Source organism: Ammodytes marinus (assembly GCF_949987685.1).
Source record: "Ammodytes marinus genome assembly, chromosome: 6".
NCBI lineage: Eukaryota > Metazoa > Chordata > Actinopteri > Uranoscopiformes > Ammodytidae > Ammodytes > Ammodytes marinus.
Genome location: NC_137235.1, coordinates 30,177,799 through 30,199,008, shown reverse-complemented (window position 1 = coordinate 30,199,008; position 21,210 = coordinate 30,177,799). Strand labels below are relative to the sequence as shown.

General features: G+C 41.1%; 2 protein-coding genes across 2 annotated transcripts; both read right to left on the bottom strand.

The window, feature by feature from the left end:
* Positions 1-454: 454 nt before the first annotated feature.
* On the bottom strand, positions 455-3,682 carry LOC307251526 (afadin- and alpha-actinin-binding protein; the record flags this gene model as incomplete). Its single annotated transcript, XM_080028894.1, has 12 exons — positions 455-545; positions 963-1,131; positions 1,245-1,359; positions 1,584-1,745; positions 1,831-1,934; positions 2,105-2,255; positions 2,679-2,799; positions 2,885-2,963; positions 3,042-3,159; positions 3,259-3,327; positions 3,410-3,519; positions 3,631-3,682. 12 exons carry the CDS (start codon positions 3,680-3,682, stop codon positions 455-457), a joined length of 1,341 nt encoding a protein of 446 aa, XP_079885020.1.
* A 6,085-nt stretch (positions 3,683-9,767) lies between these two features.
* On the bottom strand, positions 9,768-19,173 carry LOC307251525 (uncharacterized protein; the record flags this gene model as incomplete). Its single annotated transcript, XM_080028893.1, has 10 exons — positions 9,768-9,787; positions 9,889-9,964; positions 10,083-10,242; positions 10,339-10,578; positions 12,827-12,978; positions 13,332-13,540; positions 14,007-14,726; positions 15,896-16,306; positions 16,479-16,976; positions 18,858-19,173. The coding sequence occupies 10 exons, from the start codon at positions 19,171-19,173 to the stop codon at positions 9,768-9,770; spliced, it is 2,802 nt and encodes a 933-aa protein (XP_079885019.1).
* Between the last annotated feature and the right edge of the window lie 2,037 nt (positions 19,174-21,210).

Below are 21,210 nucleotides of genomic sequence, written 5' to 3'. Positions count from 1 at the left end.
TAGTCTGGAACCTTTATTTTGTCAAATGCATTTAACTTAGGCCTATTTAACAGTAATTACTGTAGTGAGTGATGGATTTCCTTTCATGGTTAAACAAAGAGACTGAAGTAACAGTAAAGATCTCTGCCCTCATGTACCTTCATCAACTGTCCAAGACAAAATAACATCTTATATGAACAATGCGTCCAGTAGATTGACATGTATACAGGATTAAAAGCCAGTAGTGTAAAATACTTCAGTCACGAAAAAGAAAATTTATTTTATTGGCCAGGTTGGATTCCAACAGAAAATATCCATTTTGATTGTTGATTTCAAACTGTGCTGGCTGGGTCGAAATGGAAGCGATAACAGAGTAAACATACAATTAAGTCTTTATTGATTATTTAAAAAAAAAAAAATAGGAAGTAAGGAAGAACTTTAAAAAAAAAAATCAACAGCAATCACAGAAATTGTATCAAAATGACCAGTTTGAGAGGGCAGCCTGTGGCGTCATCTCATCTGCTGGGTCATCCCATGTCTCCGACTGCTGATCAACCTCTCTGGTTCTGAAGGAGGAGAGAGGAATGACAGTAGAGCAAGAGCACAGCAGTGATGGAAACCATTAAAAATAAAAAATACAAGAAAGCCTTTAGGGTCAAACCATCAAATTGTACATATATCTTTAAACGGATCACCAATCTGTTATTATGCCTTTTACCACTGGATTAATGTTAGCCACTTTTCTTTTCTGTGTTGATTACCGTTATCAATGTTAAGGGAATTTTACAGAAAAGGGGAGACAAACTGATGCCAACAAAAGTAGTAGTACGTTTAATCTGCATCCGCACCACATAAAGCCAGATTCTACTTATCCCAAGCACCAGAACTGCAGTGATTTTTTGGGGCTTACAAATGAATTTCTTCTTGGTTAATTTCTCCTCTGTGTACACTGCTATTGCTATTGCAAGCATCACTTGACTGACCTGCAGGTGTATGACAGATTGAGGGCAGAGTAGAGCTCAGGAGTACTGGGTGTCTGAACTCTGACTCTCCCCTGGTGTAGCCTGGAAACAGCAGCTGTTACTGACTTGGTGGGAGACGGAGTAATGGGGCAAAAGCCAGACAGGCTGGCAGGCCCCAAACCTGAGAAATCTGGAGTTGCATACAAGGGATGCGTTTTAGGACTTTTTAGTAGAATAATTTTTTACCTTGTTAAAAGCATCAGCATTCAAACACTTTGACCTTTAATCTGATCGCATACTTACTGAGAACAATGCTCTCACTCCTGCTGTTGCCTGACGCCCCTTTTTTAAACCGAGGCGAGTCACACAGATACTGCTGCTTCAGGAGACAGGCCTTCTGCTGCTCAAAATCACGGCGCTGTGGACCGTTAGAAGCCATTTGCAGGTTAAAAGGCAGCATGCTGCACTCTACTGTAAATGCATAATCCTACCCCTCACAACAGCTGCTTCTGCACTCGCCAGTCTTATTTTCTTCATTTATTCTATGTCTGTATCAGCAGCGACCTACTGCATTATGACAAAATGACCCAAGAAGTATATCCCTTTTTTTTAAGTACTATCCCTTCCTCATTTTCTCCCCACCTCGTGGCTTAGTCGGACAGCAGCGTCAGTGAAAGACTGCCTCTCCTTTTCAAACGTCCTCCTCTGATGATCCAGCTCTGCCCAGTGCACCTGAAGACGTTCCCACTCTTCCAGGAAGTAGGAATCAGACAAATCTGCGTGGACAGGTGAAGCAAGGCTGTCCTGCAGACAGAGACCAAGGAGAGAATTTCTAAGTCTGAATTTAGCAACATGAGAAAGTGTGTGTGTGCACAATAGGCAATCATACCTGCAGCAGCTGCTGCTGTAATCTGACAAGCTGTTGACTCTCTTTCAGTTCAGCTTCCAGTCGTGCCAGGAGCTTGTCATGGTCGGTACTAACACCAGTGTAGCCTAAACGGTCAGGATAGTACACGGATTGTATGGCTTAAAGAAACATTGTTTTAACAAAAGACAAATGAGCTAAAGGCACCAATCTGAAATGTGTAATGGTTGCTAGTGTCTATTCTTAAAAAATGTAAAACTAAGTTTCACATTAAACATGGTTCAATCCAGGTGTTTACCCTCCGGTAGGCCGTCAGCCAGCTTTCTCTGAACCAGTCTCCAACTCTGAACCACACCTCCCGTTACATGGTATCCAAGCCCTGCCTCAGCCTGATCCATCTTATCTTCAGTTTGGGCCTCGTCCTGAGCATCCACCACGTCTGACAGGGTCTTAGAATATGTTGGGAGTGATTTGTTAATTAATCTTGAATACAGTATTTTAACTACAAGACCGAGTCGTCATTCCTAGCCTTTGAAATTAAAAAACACAGACAAGTTTTTTTTTGGTGGCTGTTCTGGAGTTTAAATGCTTTACATGATTTTCCTCAGGAGATAAAGTTTCCCCCAGTTGTCACTTTAAGTGGCGTCGCAGTTCAAGGAATGAAAGTTCTAAGTTCCAGAACAGCTACTTAATGGACCTAGTTTTGGACAAACTCCCTATCCCAACTCTGGAGCATGACCTCTGCTGAGGAAGATCATTTCTGGAACAGCTTCCTAAGAGGATTGATTTTTTTCCCCCATTGTTTATTGTTGAACAAAACAATGATCAATGCTAGCTATTGATTAGAACAGCTCTCTTCTTTTTTTACTCACACGCTCCATGTCTCCTCTGAGCGCGTGCAGTAAAGTGGTGAGGCTGTGGCGCAGCTTCATGGCCTCTCTGAGCTCTGCTTCTCTGCGCTCCAGCATCACACGTAGGGCTGTGTCTTCCCTTCTAGTAGGTGGAGGTTTAAATCAGGGGTGGAGAACACATTTGAAAGAAAGAAATCAAGAAAAAAGGGATGTGGTCACCAACTCACTTTGCGGTAGACCTGAACACTTTGACGGGCTGTTCTCCTTTGCCTTGACCTCCGGGCAGACAGTTCAACACCTCTATGGCTGGAAAGAATAAAGCAAGATGGAAGCTGTAGTTGTTTTAGAACATATTTTGTCAAAAATACTTTATGCGAGTCTCACATGGCCCTTTGTGTCTGTCAGGCAGCTGTGACAGTCGCTCCTTCAATCTGTTGCTGTGTTGCTCTCGAAGCCTCAGCTCGGCCTCCTGCTGGTTACAGCGCAACTGAAGGCAAGTGCACTGGAGAGGAGGAGGAGATGATGGTCACATGAGGGGAATAGTGTAAAACAGGTGTTCAGATAAGCCTGATAAAACATAAAACAATCTCACAATACGTACCTTGGCCTGTTCACATTTCAGCATCTCCTGAAGCCTGGCCGCGTGCTCTTCCATGGCTTTTAGTTGCTCCTACAAGAGAGACGTTTAGTTGTTTGTCTCCCCATCCAGAATGACAATCTATTTTATTTCACCTCCTTTTTTTTTTACCCACCTTGAGTGAGTGTGCTTGCTCTCTGTGCTCCCTCCTGTCAGCCCACCAGGAGAGGTGCTGAGAGAGCTCATTCAGAGGGTTGAGGCTGGGATCCCCGGGCAGAGAGGCCTCTACAGATAGAGAAGAGAAGCAGAGAGAAAAAGGAGTAAATTAAAAGACAAAGTCAATAATATTCCCCCCCCCAGCATCCATGTTCTCAAAAGGGTGACAGACAGTATTACCAGAGTACTCCTGGTGTCTTTCAGCTCTCCTCTGGCCAAACCTGGAAGCCATCTGGGAGATGTTTTGAAATATTAGCGACAAAGGAACATAGAACTTGCATTAGGCCGTTTTTGTACAATAGCAAGATGAGAATACTACATTAGCCTACACACACTTAAAGGGGAAGTCAGCAATTCTGAAGAAAGTCTGTTGTCAAAATCAGTGAATATCTCCTCACTATCTTAAAAACTGGTGTTAATACACAGCAAAGGCCCTGTTTACCAGTGTGTAAACAAAGAGGTTCACTGTAGCCAGCAACTTAACCGTTTATAGAGCCTAGGCTGTGTATCAATACTTTTTGTTGTTGCAACAAGCGTCCTCCAGAATCACCGATTTAATTGGGAAAATATTTTGTTCGAATACTTAAAATGACAAACATTCCTAAACTAACTGTTGATGTTTCTAGTGCCTTACCTTAGCAGTAGCACCTCCTCAGACAGATGCTGCCTTTTATTTCCAGGTGACAGCACTTCGGCTAATTACCACCAACAATGGGCTTGGAGATGGTGGCGTCAGGATTCAAACATTTTCAGTCAATCTGGTTCCTAACAAATGTTTAACTCAAGCAGGGATTTGATTGATTATTTTCATAAAAGCAAGCTTTATGTAGGTGTTGTGGGCCATATCAAAATAAATAACACTTGATAATCCCTAAAACACACCCAGATTTACACGCCGAGTTTTCTAATCTTCTGTGGGGAGAATTTTCAGACCATGTCAGAACGTGTTGTCACCTGTTAAAAGTAATTCTTTAGAAATTGACACAATGTGGTTGAAATTAATTTACATGGAGTCAAGTGTTGCTTCCCGTCTCATATTTATGAGTGTGGACAAAGAAAGAGTTAGTGATCCCTATTCCCTATACAATATCGTCTCTGAATAAAATAAAGAGTAATGCGTCATGAAGTCCCATCTATTATCAAAATGTGTTCAAAAGAGATGTATAAAATGTAGTTTCTTTAAAAATATTGACATGAAAAAACATCACAGAGGAATGATTCAGTGTCTGAAAAAGTCATTTATTTCCTAGAAGGTTACCCCACAGTAGCAAAGTTAAGAAAGATTCAGGCTAACAGTAGTAAAAGTTTTGGTTGATTGGAAAATGATTCCAGTGTGGATAATAACAGCACGGTTCATTAAATACAAACAATATTTGGAAGATTTCAACAGATGCTTGAACATTTGCTGTTTGGCCATTTGTGTAGTTAAAGGGTCATATATTACATATGCTACGAGATTTCACTATCCAAAAAGAGTAAGGCCTTGACATTTAAATTAAAAGATAGGAACATTTAGCCTCATAAAAGAAACCTTAACAGGCTGTTAAATATATACAGAAAAATTACCGGATTCACAATCACTGATAGGCTTCTAATCTGTACCATGTTGTTGTACCTCGGAATAGTAGTAACGCCTTTACCACTGCCACTAATACATGAATAGTTTAAGACAACAAATCATTTAAGCCAAAAATATATCAGCATGTTGGCCACAAATCAGTGTACATATGTGTGTGTGTGTGTATGCGTGCGCGTGTTTGTATACATATATATTTATTTTCTTTTAACAGCACCTGGTTTGAATTAATGTCACTTGCCAAAGAAAATACAAGGAGGAAGATAGACCTTCAGTATCCAATCACATTTCACTGACTGCCATTAGGCCAGTACATTGAGACCGGACATGTTAAGTACTAGGTAAACCCGGAACATTAATTATTAGTCAAGTTAGTGTCAATCATGTTTAACATGTAGAGTTTGGCCCTGCTCTAATGTAACAGATGGGAGTTATGATACCATTAGTTTTGGCAAACAAGTGTTAAAGACCCCCTCCCCCTCCCCCTCCCTGACCCATGAGTCTCGCGTTGCATCATCCCAAGAGGAGCAGCAGGTGTGCTCCACAGCAACATCAAGTAGAAGTGAAGAAAGCCATCAAAGAAGAACATTTAGAAAGCCTCCACCTTTTCCTTCAGCTGTAAACAGAAAAGAAAAAATGGAGGATTGAGAATCACTCAAGGACTTTTTGACAAGTCACAGTAGGAAAAGCACAGGCTCTTCATTTAACCTTTATTTATACTTGATCATTGAGCGGTGAACCTCCTTTCCAGTGACGTTGAGTCAAACAAAAATGTAAAGCAAAAACGACAAAACAAACACAATGTACAATGCAAATACATCAAATACACAAAAAGCTGTAATAATAATAATATAAATGGCCGGATACCATTTAGCTGCTTCAGTTTTCAGGGTCCTGGTATATGCCGTTAAAAAAAAAGAAGAAGAAAAGACACTCCTTCAATCAGAAGAAATTAACCATGCACATTTTTTTATTTTTGATAACTTTATATTTTCTACTATTAGTATTTTTGGCACTAAAACTATACAATTTCCCTTTGTGATGAATACAGTATCTATCTATCTATCTATCTATCTATCTATCTATCTATCTATCTATAAGGGAAACTTTTAAGTTTGTTTCTTGCATCCACAGCTCTATGTATTATACTGCAAGAGCTGTTTGTGGTTTTGGTAACACAGATTAACCCACACTCTAGTCGGTCTGGTATGGTAATCATTTAAATCTGAAAATATGTTAATCTTATTTTTTTTATAAGATTATCTAATACTTAGTGACAGAAATGCTTGTCGTTACTAAGCAGTAAAACAAGAAAGGCTAGTAATTCCAGCCCATATAAACAAGTCATTAACCTATGATTTTATGAAATCAGTAGAGATAACACACGCTACGAGACTGGGGTTTTCAAGCAAACATCTCAGGATTTGCTGCTTTTCTCTATTCTATATAATATTTTTCTCAAGTTTAATATATTTCAGTAATGACCTGTTGATTGGACAAAGCAATCAACCTGATTTTTATACATGTTATAACCCATTAACAGATATTTGTGTGATAAAGGAAGTAGTTGTCAGATTAATTAATTATGAAAAAAATGGTAAGGTATACAGCCCCAAACTTGTGGGCAGGTGATTGACAGCTTGAAAATCAATCTCGAGTTGAATACAGTCATGTGAATTTGAAATATGTGACCTTTGGACTCATGGTGGAGGAAGAAGCAGGCCTACCTCAGTCAGAACAGGGAGCAGGACTTGGGGGGTCTGAAGGGATTATCGCTGGAGGGGACCCCGACCAGGAGAGGGTCCTTAGAGGCATTTTGCAGACAGAAGTTTCTCAGCTCATCAGCAGCCTGGGACACCTGCAGAGCCAGACATAGGCCGAATCGACGGAGTGTGTGAGAGAGGAATCACAAACAGCCCACCACAAATAGGCCTACTGTATGTTATTAGCTGCATGGCTGCACATAGTCTATGGCTACACTGACTAACTGGCACCAGTTTCCTTTTGCATAGCATTTGCAAGCAACGGCCCAAATACACACACGGTTGTTTTGTCTACTACTGTGTAACATTTTGAGAGACACACACGGTTCACCTGTTTCCTTTCGTTGGCCCTTAACAGAAGGGTCAACTTTTACAAACGTGTCACTTCTGTCGATACTTTTGATAGGCTCACAACTGACAGCATTTAAAAATGCGGAAGACACTTGTTGCCTAAGTTTGCAGCTGTGTCAAAAAGAACTAACTTTAAGCTAGTTAGTTCGTGTGGACTATCTGGTGTGGAGACCACTTTGTTGAGCCTGTGATGTAATAGTCCAGCCTGTGTAATATCAACAGTTCGCCTCCGCCATTCAGCAGTAGGCTGGCTCGGTCTTCCGTGTTTGTGTGTCCGTACCTTGATCCTCCGGATACTGGCCTCTAACCGGAGCTGCTTGACGGCTCTTTGAGCGATAATTAAGTTGTTGCTGGCATTGTTGTTGGACATGGCGACGGCTCTCCGCAGAGAAAAGTTGAGGGATACCAAATGTGAACGGCCACCACTGGGCGGAAATTAACCCCAACTGCTCCGAACACTAAACCCGACTGCGAAACGTCGGTCACTCCGTGCTCCGCCCCCTCCGCGACGTAGCAAGCCCATTCTATTGAACTGTGAGCCCTGTCAATCAAAAAGTGCACTGAGAACCACCCCACCTGCATACACCGCCCACAGTTTCATAGAGCGCAGAGAGCAGTGACCTTCAGCCACAGCAGGGGGCATAATAACCGCTTTAGGTTATTGAACACTATTTTGGTACTACTGTTTTTCATGGTTGGTAAATGTAGGATGAACAATATCAATACCAACAGTAATACACTGTATTTCTAAAAATGGCTAGACTGGCTACTATGAGGTTATAGCTGCTTTCATGCACACAGCAGTAGCATAACCCTCAGGAACACTTATTTTTAATTAATACACAACAACTGCACATAAATATACTGAGATAATGTAAGAGAAAAAGGGTTCCCAGATTTTAAAGTATAGGCTATACTGTTTTTAACGTGGTAAAAAATGTCAGATTATCACCATGTTTGAATATGATTCTGGTGCAGCCAGGTATGATTTCAAGTCTGTGTTCCAGTGTGTAAAAAAATAGTTTAGGAAATGAAAAAAGGCCAAATGAGAAATAAAATGCATTAACAAATAAAATAGAAATATTATTAAAATTACATTTAAAATCATATGTAGGGGAGGACGGGGGAATGTGAGACATCGGGTAATGTGAGACACCCCCTGTACCTACTACCTAGGACATGGAACACATGTTTGGTCATGTGAGATATATGTTTTCAAGCCCCTCTCATTTCCCCGTGGCCATGAAAGAGATGACCTCATGGTGATGTTGTAAGCATGTTTTTTTTCACAAGAATGTATTTTTTGTATGTAAAAGTACATTTTCTTGCTGTCAACTTAATCAATTGTTGTGCCTAATCAAATTGATTCAGGTAGAAAAACTTCTATCACACATGTTGATGAACTACCAACATATGAAACTATGTGATGATGATAACTGAAGATTAGCCTGAATTGCTGAGAGAGGTAGTTTTTTCTCAAATTGTGGCAGTGGGGTTAGGTGAGACAAATGCTGTGGGGTAAAGTGAGACAGTGTATGTGCCCTCTTTCAATGAATCCATTATATTTGAGGTAGCAAGGAGACTAGTTTGAAAAGACAATGTGGGCTGGAGGTGGGGGTTGATGGTTGAAGGGGTGTCAGCAAGGGCATAGTTTGGCACATATGTATGTGGGGGACAGGAGAATTACCTTAATTATCAATAGACTCTATGAGAAATATGTCTTTTTTCAATGAATGATGAATGAAAATGACTGCTGGGTCTAGTCCTGTTCTGAGTCCCAGACTGTTCTGGTTCTGATTGTCCTTTGCTCTGACCCCCAGACACTAGCTGGCTCTAAGGGTCCTGTGTTCTGACCCCCAGACTGTGTTTTAATCTAACTAGTTATATCTGTCATTTGAATGTTAATTATTGAATATGAATTATATGTTGTATTTGATCAGAGTTACTTTCAAGTGTTTAGATTTTTTTTTGCTTAATTGACCAAGCCCCATGATTCTGTTACATGTCAGATATTAGTTTTGTAATATTTGGTTTTCAAGCTAGCTGTCAGGATTCTAACTGTTACAATTTGTGTTGTTATGGTACTTTCAGAGTGTAAAAAGTAAGTGGTTCAGTTTACCCCCTTGATTTTTCTGGTCTGTCTCAGTTTACCCCACAGCTGGGCTTAAGTGAGACACATGACAACTTTCTTTTTAAAACAATCATATTTTCACTGCCCTTTGTCTTGAAAAAAATCTGCTAATGCCCATATCTAGGAAACATCCTGAATTAATGGGAAATGTGTAAATTCGAGTGATAAATAATTTTAGCTCGCTTAGAGGAGAGCAAATGTAAAAAGTGTCTCAGATTACCCCATTCTCCCCTATATGAATTTATAACACATAGGCCTACACATCAGGGCTATAAGAGAATTAGACCCAGGGAAGAAGATTTTGCTAGTATTATCCTTTTTATTAAAACCTCCAAAGTTTGATTATAACTGCCATTACAAAGGCAACAGAGATGGCTAACATTTTTGTGAGATTTGATTATACATGAAACACATTTTTTATTTATTTCAAGAATAGATACTTAAAACAAAATACTATCCCTATATGAAATGTGTCTGACTGTTGTATGTAAACAGCTCACTCTGGTGACTTGTCCCCTGAAATTAAAAGAGAAAGAGACAAAAACATGGTTATTAATTGCATATAGTTGATGATGTTGAGACATCTGCCCTGTGACCAAATTGTAGTTCATACTCACAAACAATGGGTCCAATGCTGAGGGGCATAACAGGATCAGAGCTGGAAACCGAGCGATGCATCCTGCTTGAGCAAGACTACGCAGTGGGAGAGGGTGGAAAAAATAAGAGATTGAGATAGCATCAAAACCCAGTGTGTAAGTGGCGTTGATTATGGATTGACAATGCTGTTGATGAATTGATCTGTATGACTTACTGGGACACAGGAGGCCCTCCTCTGGTCACACAGGCTGAGGCTGCAGTGGAGGAAAACTTCTTGGTATTCTTCCTGGAGCAGGAAGAACAGGGCAGAGAAACGAGCCCGGAGGGACGAGCCGCTCTCAGTCACTGACACCTGTCGGCGGTCAGTGGAACACCTGGCAGAGATGATGGAATGGGTCATTAGGACGTTACTATACGTTTCACATTGTCCCACTTCCTCCACAAGCCTTCTGCTGAAGAGGGGCGCTTACTTGTTCTGGATGAAAGGGTATCGCATAGGATCATCAGGGTTTGATGAGTGAGTGGCGTAGCAGTCCTCCAGAACTACTGCAAAGCTTGGATCTTCACCCGCCACAGAGACGCCCACGTACAACGGTGAGCCCACTGGCAGGGTGACCTGGCCTGCTGGATAAGTCTCTGTGTAGTTGGAGTTGTGGAACAGGGACATGGCCGCTCTGGCTTTGGAACCCAATTCTGAAATACCACCGTGCCTGTCAAGAAAATATATGTTATGGCAACCAAGTCTTTATTCCAAGTGTCTTCTTCATCTAGTTACAGAAAACGGAGTAAAAAGAGGAGAAAACAAAAGTTAAAAGAGGATAACGAAAAACAAAGCAAGGTTTTAAGAGAATTAAGCCTCACCTTTCACTTTCTTTTTGAGTATTTTTGGATTAGCCTACTTTTTTATCTTTCTTTTGGAGGATTCTGTTTACTTTTTTCCATGCCACAGCACTCTTGTGTTGTTATTCGTTTTGAGGACTCAGTCAGTACAATTATAAACCAGTGTGTTCATGTTTTCTGTAGTGATGGCCAGATGAAGCTTTTTGAAGCCTTGAAGCCTTAAAGCAAAATGGTTCACAAAAAGGTTCATTTCTCGAGGCTTCATTTGAACCGATTTGAACACAATACAACCCCCCCTGCTGGTCAAACAGTGTTAAATAGCCAGATCATTCTATCAATTTGTAATACACTCAATACTGTCCTGCAACAGTGCAGCCATGGGAATGACGGACAAGTAAATAAATCAATACATCTTAATAAATGCATTTCATGTATTGTTCATGTATTAATTCATATAAATACAACTCATATTTTGTTTGGTGTATTATTATGGGTATGAAACATAATAATACATATCAATCTAATAAATCGATCAATAAATATTTTTTGTCAAACTTTGAATGACTCATAATGACAGGAATCATTATTTTCAAACTGTCACAGTGTTATAACAAGGTAAGGGGCAGTGAATGTGCTTGTGCAACTTAAGGATTTGATTCATTTTTATTGAGAAACAAAATGTGTTCCACTGTGCTGGGGTTCAGACAATTTCCCCTTTTGGAAACAACTTCTCCTGCTTTGGAGAAAACTCTGACTCTTTCACATGGTACAGCGGAGGCAGGGTGCACAAGAAAGTCACAGCAAGTTGATACAGCATCCACGTCTACATCACTCCCAAACCAATAAATCGCCAACACTAACCCGCAAAGTGCGAGTGGATCCACAATACCCGAAGCACTTCTTGAACAAACAAGGCTTCGAACATCATCAGTCACGTGATTCCCCCTAAACAATACAAGCGTCGATAAGCGCTTCACCAAAAACTTCCGGGCTTACTCGACACGCTCCGAAGCCTCGGCACGTTACGACCCATCACTAGTTTTCTGTACTTGTTAGCTAAATAATGGGAATGTAAGTCTTCTCATTTGTAGAGGCTACTGTGTGTTTTAGTTTACAGTAAGCAACATGAGGCGAAGCATGGTCAAGTTAAATTGAAGTGAATGGCACCGCCATTTTAGGTGCGGTCCGCCGTGGTTTCCAGAGTAGGCTAACCTCTATTGAAATGTATGTTTTTACGCAGTTCTTAATTTCGGTATAATGCATGTGAACTAAAGGATTTTTTTTTTAATATTGCCTGTTGTAATATACAGGCCGGGTTTTTTACGAGGAGGAGATCGTTTGGTGGAACGGAACAGAGGAAAGAAGAAGGTGAGCTAACCATCTGCGGTGGCCCTGAGAGCTCACAGCACTGCAACTTAAGAAAACACATGCAAGAAGACAAAACACAAGCAAATTAAGAAAACTGCTTCATCCAACACCACTGACGGAAAGAGTTCAACGAGTCAAAATCTACTATCTATGGTCAAAATCTGAAATCTGGTGCTTGTCTACAACAAGCCTGTCTGGACGTGTGCATCACTTTTAAGTGTCCTCTGGAAACACTTATGGTAGCACTTCCGTTGTGTTTCGGCCTATTTGAAGCGCTTTTTTGTAATGTGTTTTGTTGTGAACTTTGCAGCTCTTTTTTGTAATGTGTTTTGTTGTGGTCTTTGCTGCACGTTTTCTAAATGCTGAGCATGTGTTGTCAAATTGATGAAGATGTTTTCTTAATTTGCTTGTGGTTTGTCTTCTTGCATGTGTTTTCTTAAGTTGCAGTGCTGTGAGCTCTCAGGGCCACCATATGCCCTGAACCACTAGATGCTTTTGACCAAGGGTTCTTCACTAAAAATGTGTTATCACAAACACCATTGTGAATAATGTGAAAAGGCTTGTTGTTCGTCACTGGCATCAAAGAGGCATCAGCATAACTGCTATAAGGCCTGGTTTTCTAAGTTGGAGATGTATTACATTGTCAAAGCTTACAAAAATACAAATGTGTGTTTCTCTTATATTATAGCCTTACAAGTCATCCAAAATTACAATGTTACAACTTGTAACATTGTATTAAAGTCTACTTACTCCAGAAATGGTTGGATAGCCACATTCAGGCTGGCGTCTGTGTCCAGGGGATAAGCACAGGAGAAGGGAACACTCTCAGGAAGGGAGAAGGACTCATTGGTCATTGGGTAAATGAATAACGTGTTGGAGTAGATGGCATGTGTGCTGTTGGTCTGAAAGACAGAGGATGAATCAAGTGGTTAGAGAAACTATCCTTCAGGTTGAGGATCTGGTGGCACTGTAAGGCAATGAATACTGCTGGTCCTGCCTAAATCGACTGTTTCCTGAGATTACCTGGGGGACAAGGCCTTTGAGATAAGAAGAGAGCCAAAGAAGGGAGCACATTGTTACATTGTTTAAAGGGCTCCAGAATTTCTAGCTATGCCCATGCTACACAGTTAGCATATAATAATTCCCTATATAAAAGAATCCAGGGTTGTACAGCAGAGAAGAGCACCACGAAAATTAATTTAGATGCGCTGACAATAAAGTTTACAGTGAAATAGTTAAAGCACTAATACTTTACCCTCAGTGTGTTTCCGCAGACACCCTCCACAGCCTCCACTTCGTACCACACCACATTATCTCGCACTATGGCCCAGGAGCAGTTGTGGGCTGCCAGGTTACCAGAGAATGGGTTCAGACCATAGGATGTCAGGCTTGCCTGATCCAGCCCAACTTGGAGTTTATCAGCTCCACAAACAAGCCGGGACGGCTGGATTGGAGGGCGCTGGACTACAGACAGAATAGATAGGGTCACAGAATGAATGTGAGAGAAAAGGAGATGACATTAGTTAAGTTAAGTAATTTAAGGTCAATTAACACACGGTTACTGGTCGGCCCTCTTACCTCTAGGACATGCTACCACCCCTGACATGGGAAATAATATTGACTGAGGCCGTGATAAGACCCTCTATGAACCTTCATCTCAGTATTAAACTGTTTGATATCAAAACAGAAATACAAGCAGCACAATATTGTTGATACACGATGAAAGATGGACTGCATAAAGACGATGGTATCTTTGAAACAACCTGCAGATAATAAAGAGTAAAGTGCAAAGCACATATTTCCTATCTCTCCAGCAGGTGGACTCAAAGATCCTCTCAGCTCAAAGTTAACCTATAGTTGTTGAGACACCATGTTCAGCTTGTTACAGAGTGAGCCTTCATTGCCTTTATCTGGACAAATGTGTATTTACCTTCACAGACGACACCAGCAGCCTCTTGGTGAACACAGTTGTGAGATCCAAACCCTTGGTGCCTGCACTCGGTGAGCTTTGATTCGTTGCCAGTGCAAGTGACATCATCCAACCAGATGGGCCCACTACCCTGTCCAAAATGTGCACTTGATGGTGCTGACAGGACCCTGCCACAGCCAAGCTGTCTACACACCACTTGAGCATCAACCAGGCCCCAGTGATCGTCACACACTGTCCCCCACTGTCCACGGTGGAAGATCTCCACTCTGCCAGAGCAGGAGCTGTTTCCCCCATTGGCCAGACGGACCTGACCCTCAACTCCTGTGCTGTTGTCTGTTGTTGTTGTTGTTGTTGTTGTTGTTGTGGCAGTGACGGCAGTTGTTGTGGGAGTGAATACATTTGATGTCTGAGCTGTTATTTCTGCAGTGACGTCAGTTGGCTCCTCAGCAGTGGTCGGTGAAACTGTGCTGTGGTCTGTTGTTTCAGTGACGTCAGTTTGTGGCTCAGCAGTAGTTGGTGAAGCTGTGCTGTTGATTTCAGGCTGGACTGAAAGAATAGATGATGTTGTTGCGAGAGTGACGGCAGTTGTTGTCTGAACTGTTGTTTCCTGGACAGTAGTTTGCTCCTCAGCAGTGGTTTCGTGGTTGTCTTCTGTTGTAGTTTCAGTGATGACAGTTTGTGGCTCAGCAGTAGTTGGTGAAACTGTGATTTCTGGTTGGACTGAAAGAAAAGTCAATGTGAAGTCTCAAGACAACTACAGCTTAGACTATCATCAGTGGTAGAATGAGACTAAGTACATCAACTCAATTACTGTACTTATATACACATTTAAATAACTTTTCCTAAACGACACCACTCTGCTTCTACAATATGACATTTCAGAGTCAAATATTACTCTTTTCACTTTAGTGAGACACTGCAGTTGAATAGGCTAAAATATGTAATGTATACTGTAGATGCCATCATGATGCCAGTTGATAACCTACATTGAAACAAAACATTTTTGTAAAGAAACTTTCAGAAATGTTTGAATAACTATGCAAATATGGCAATATCTAACTAATTATATGAAAATGTGAATATTTTTCAGAGTATTTATATGTTGGATGTAGCCAGAGTTAAATTATTTATTCCATTTACAACATATGAGTGTTCAAAGTTTTTACAGAACAGATTTTCGATACAGCCTTTTTTCCTTTTATTGATAAAAGAACTATGTACAGGCCTTTTCTGCATGTTTCTAAGTACATATTACAGTATATCACAAATCCGACAACTAACAACACATCAATTATCAATTAAGAAATATCAAGGAAAGTTTAGTTGACCTAAGTGTTTTAGTTTAGAAGATGAGATTTGTGGTCCAGAGTACTGTACTTTTTTTTTACCATATGAAGCCGCTGATAAAATGTCAAATATATTTATTATAGATATAATTATTCTTTCTTACTTTCTTAACCTTTATTTATACAGGTATATCCCATTGAGACAGAAGACTCTTTTGCAGGGGAGACCTGTTTTCCTTTCCCACGTTACCATTCACACACACATTCATACACCGATAGCAGGCTAACTATCGACATTCACACGAGGCAAGGTGGGTGAAGTGTCTTGCCCAAGGACACAACAACTATGACACAGGTGGCAGGGCGGGGATCGAACCTCCAACCCTTTGATCATCGGCCGACCCGCTCTAACAACTGAGACACAGTCGCCCCAAATTATATCTTATCCTTAGGCATACAGTATATATCAATTGATGTTAGTAGCAGAAGCATACATTTTGCTGTTGCTTGAGTGCCTTTTAAAGCAATATTAATTATTTGGTGGTTTTCAAATAACTAAGTAATATGAATTTGAGTGTATTTCAAATAAGTTTAAACATTTACCTTCACACATGACACTGGCATCTTCACTATGGTCGCAGTTGTGGACCCCAAGCCCTTGATGTCTGCAGTCTGTTATCGATTGTTCATTTCCTGAACAGTTGAGTTCGCCTAACCAGATGGGTCCACTGCCCTGTCCATAATAGGCACTTGATAGTGCTGAACGGGCAGAGCCACAGCCCATCTGTCTACACAACACGTCGGCACTCCTCCGGTTCCAGCCATCGTCACACACTGTCCCCCACTGTCCACGGAGGAAGATCTCCACTCTGCCAGAGCAGGGGCTGTTTCCTCCATTGGCCAGACGGACTTGACCCTCAACTCCTGTGCTGTTGTCTATTCTTGTTGTTGTGGCAGTGACTGGAGTTGCAGTTGGTGTTGTCGAAGAAATGACCGGGCCTATTGTGCTCACCTCTGTATACAATGAAAAACAGTGAGAATTTTTGTTCATAAAATATTCAGTGAATTAAAGAGCAAGAGGACAATAGTGCTCTCCCGTGTCTAAAGGATCTACATTAATAGATAAGTGAAAACGTGAATTGTTTGTTACAGTTTAAATAGGCCTATGTTTAAAACAGAACAGTACCTGCGCAGTATGCAAGATCGCAGTCTGATGGCTTCACAAGTTTGTAGATGTAGTAGCTTCCGTAACAGAGTTTGACATGGATGTTTTTGCGTGAGCTGTATCTGCAGCAGCTGCCATACCGGTTACTACAGGCGGTGCGACGTACAATCAGCTCTGCCTGTGTGGGATGCTCTCCGTTCATCCACATGGGATATCGAGTTCCACACCTTTTTTCAGCTACACAGCGGTCTGGAATTTGAGCGCTAGCTTGCCCCAGAAACAGCCGATACCAGCCTTGCCAGTTTACATCTCGGTCACAGTTTTTGCCTTGGCTCGATGTGTTATTAGTTGAACGCCAGTCATCATCTAGTACAGTGTAGTGCTCACAGGGGTCTGCACAGCCCTGAACCCCATTCTGTCGGATACAGTCTTCGCCTAAAGAACATGTTCTTCGTCCACAGCTGAACTGGACAGATTTGGAAGAGTTGCTGGGGCTGGATGAAGGCTCCAGGGGGATGGCTGTAGAATTTCATCAAATTTAGGATGGAGGCTATATATTACCACTATTTATGGCAGCTATATCAATGTATTTGTAAGGACTTTGTTAAAATCACCATTGAATGTAAGGTTTTATGTGTTTTCTTAATACTGGACCTGCCTCATGGTGGATTATTATTACAAAGGCATGCTGAGTGCTTTAATAAAATGTTCGCTCCTGCAAGTAACTTTTTAAACAAACACAATATGTGATACAGAGAAAAATATCAACCAAATATACACTTAATCACTTAGATATAAACACTAAATCAAATAATATACACATTTCTATCTTGAATTCAGGTGTGTGTTTTTTCCAGAAGGGAAGGGACAATTAGCCAGTGAATAATAATGTCTATCCCAAAATGATAAGATCTCAGATGTGTTACCTGAAGTGTTTCCTGCAAAAATCTGCAGAATTAGGAGCAATAACAAACCCAAAGGCACCCCCATAATAGACCACATCCACAACGCCAACCTGCTGAAAAAGACAAAAGAGATTAAATCAACTTCAATAAAATGATGCTGCCATGCATACACTTCTTTTCCTGTCCTGATTTGTACTTACCTCGGAAAGACTGTTTGGGTATTCACACAGTTGGTGTGATGGTTGAAGGTGAAAAGTGAGTGAAAGAGTTAGAATTTATAGGCCCGTCTGTGTGTTCAAAGGAACATATGAAGCAATATATGATGGAAGATGATATTTAGTAATCATTGAAAGCACCGATACATGCCATCAATGGAGTAACATATTAATCAAAATAAGACAATGCGTTAAAAGTCAGAAAGAAATGGCACACAAATATTCTGTGTTACCCCAATCCATCTCAGTCTCAGGTCAGTGTTGGAACATATAGGAGACCTTTTCGTCACTGACACATTTATGAACACCTTTTGTCAAAAGCATTGACAGAATATTTTAAACATTAACATCTTGCCATTGACTGCCATTGCCATTGCTTTCTGGACATCGTTATTGACCAAAAATAAAGCTTTTTTTTATTTCTTCATTAGAGTTGGTGACTTTCTTCACCTTCCCAATTTGCCTTGTTCTATTTTTATTTGAATGATAACTGACTTCTTATCATTATTTACTGGGATCATTGTTTCCCTTCCTGTAACTCTTGTCCATCTTATTTCAAAACATTGGTGTTATATAACTTCAAAGTAAATGGTTGACTGAGTCCTTTGTTCCATCACAAGACAAGTTTCCTAATGGGATTTTTTACAACACTTAAGGCTGGTACAGTATATACTGTACCTGTCTGCGATACTGTTCTCTACATAATACTGAATGTTTGCCTTACAGCAATTTAAACACTTCAACCGAGAATTGGGACTAAGCTTCAAAGCTTTCATTCATTCAAACACAAGAAAGCATGTTTTTACACCTCTCAGGATGTATTTGTTCAACAACTTGCACTGATAAGATGAAAAAAATCCTAAGAAAATGAATAGAACACAATGTTTCACAACACGTGGCAGGCATCTTTAAATGACAAAATGTGTCCCATAAAGGTACATGGTTTTGAGTGTTTCTTGATGTGACATTTTCTTTTTATTACAATAAAATGAACACTTAAAATGGAACACTTAAATACGTACATCTTAATGAAATATTACTGTTGATCTTGAATCTTTATTCAGTACATAGTGAAATGCGTTGAGAACAAAATAACATAAGAATGATCAATGGAAATCAAAATCATTAACCCATGGAGGTCTGGATTCAGAATCATACTCAAAATAAAAGTGGAAAAATCAGATCAAAGGCTGATCCACCTTCTGTGGAAATTCCTCAAACAATTTAAAATGGGGCTAAGTAGTGTGTGAAGCCTCAACGTGCCTGTATGCACTCCCTACAATGTCTGGGCATGGTCTTGATGAGACGACGGATGTTCTCCTGAGGGATCTCCTCCAAGATCTGGATCAGGGCATCACTCAACTCCTGGACAGTCTGTGGTGCAACGTGGCGTTGATGTCCCAGAGGTGGATTCAGGTTTGGGGAATGAGCAGACAGTCGGCATTGATACCAGTCCATAGCATCAATGCCTTCATCATGCAGGAACTGCTTTTCACACTCCAGCCTCATGAGGCCGAGCATTTTCATGAATCGAAAGGAACCCAGGGCCCACTGCACCAGCATATGGTCTGACAATGGAACTGAGGATCTCCTCATGGTACCTAATGGCAGTCAGGGTACCTCTGGCTAGCACATGGAGGTCTGTGCGGCCCTCCAAGGATATGCCTCCCCAGACCATCACTGACCCACCGCCAACCTGGTCATGCTGGAGGATGTTGCAGGCAGCAGAATGTTCTCCATGGCGTCTCCAGACTCAGTGTAAACCTGCTTTCATCCGTGAAGAACACAGGGCGGCAACGGCACGTCTGCCAATCCTGGTGTTCTCTGGCAAATGCTAATCGGGTTGTGTTGGGCTGTGAGCACAGGCCCCACTTGTGAACTTCGGGCCCTGTTGTAAAGGGCTGTTGGTTAGTTACTACAGCTGTTCACATGAGTGGCCAGTGTTAAGGTATGGTTGTTGTGATAGCTCGAGGTTGGACCCAAAAGCAGAACAGATACCAGGTAGTCAGTTTAGAACAATGTATATTAGGCAGGCAGGCAGGACACTGGACGGCTGAGTGGCGTGGCGATCAGAGGCAAGTGGATATCCGGAAACCCGAAGGCAGGCGAGCAGGAAAGGTAAACAGCGAAGGCAACTGGCACGGAAGGAAAAAAGGAGCAGAGTTAGAACTCACTCCAACTGGAGACATGAAGAAAACAATAAAAAAAGATATTCCTGATCTCGGGTAAGTTACCGATCTGGTACGTAGTATACTCTGGCGCTGAACGACAGGAGTCCACAGGCTTAAGTAGCGAGGTCTAATTAGCCAACGATCCACACCTGGAGCAGTCTGCCCAGGAGTGCCGCCACGCCCACATGCCAACAGGGAGGTAGACACATGAAACAAAAAGAGGAGAAACAGACAAGGGAAAACACACATAGGAGAAGGAGAGACTGCCGAGCCGTGAGTCATGACAATGGTCATGCTTTCGGTGCATGCAGGCCTGCCCAGACAAATGACTGGGCCCCTGAAAAGGTCCAGAAATGTTCTGCTCTTGCAAGATCTCTGCACCTGCTTTTTGGCACATTTACTGTAACATTTCCTGTAATGTAAGCTTTTAGACACACCAATGCTGTTGGGGGGGTTTACCATGATAGCACTGCTACCAGAAGCTTTCCTCATCAGTATAACAACCATCTGCAACCTTCATTTAAAGGCTAAATATGTAATTTTCTAATTTTCTTAGAAAATAATAGATAAAATATACAGAATAATTTCAAAGACACCTCAAAACTTGATGAACTATCACAGTATCTCTGAATTGAAAATACACTTCTGCTGGCAGAAATACTGATATTAAGGAATTTCCCGGGGGTCTAAAGCCCTTGAAAGTTCCCTTTTTTTCCTTTCTTTTCTGGTACCCTGATTTATGTCCAGGTCCTGGCATCACTGAGCTTGCTAGGTTAGCTTGCTCATCATCAATGCATGCAACAGTTTTGAGGGGGAAAAAACGACCCATGATACTTTTAGTTTTTCAATATAAAATGTGATATATTTTACCCAAGTAACAATGAATAAAATGTTTTCTTTTATAGAAAGTTCTCTTGCGAATATAGCGTTCATAATTAAGGTTGGCTAAATTAGGTAATCTGCAAAAAAAAAAAAAAAGTTTATTTATTTTTTATTTATTTTTTCTCTTTGGGCCCCCCCTTGTGGCTGGGCCCTAGAAAGCTTTCCCACTTTCTATCCCTTATGGGCGGCCCTGGGTGCATGCACACCTGATGTCTCCTATCGTGCATCTAATTAGAGAGCGAGCAGGTGATGTAGTTGCCTAGGGAACAGTGTGACAGCGGACTTCAGCGCGAACGGCCTGGGAGAGTTGGCCGTGTGTTTTAACTGTTGATTATTCCGGTATTGTGTGTGTTCATATCCCTGTAAGTACTTTTTCCCTTTATGCTTATGTAAGGGCGTTTTATGTTGATTGTTAGATCGCCATTACTAGCGGTTTTTTGTACTTTATAATATGTTAATGGAACGCCAGCGTCGGAACGCCATTATGTAACATATGAACGTGACGCATATTATTTAATTATTTAAGAGATCGCTGTTGTGTTTTATATACTATATATATTTATATACTGTTTGTTTGACT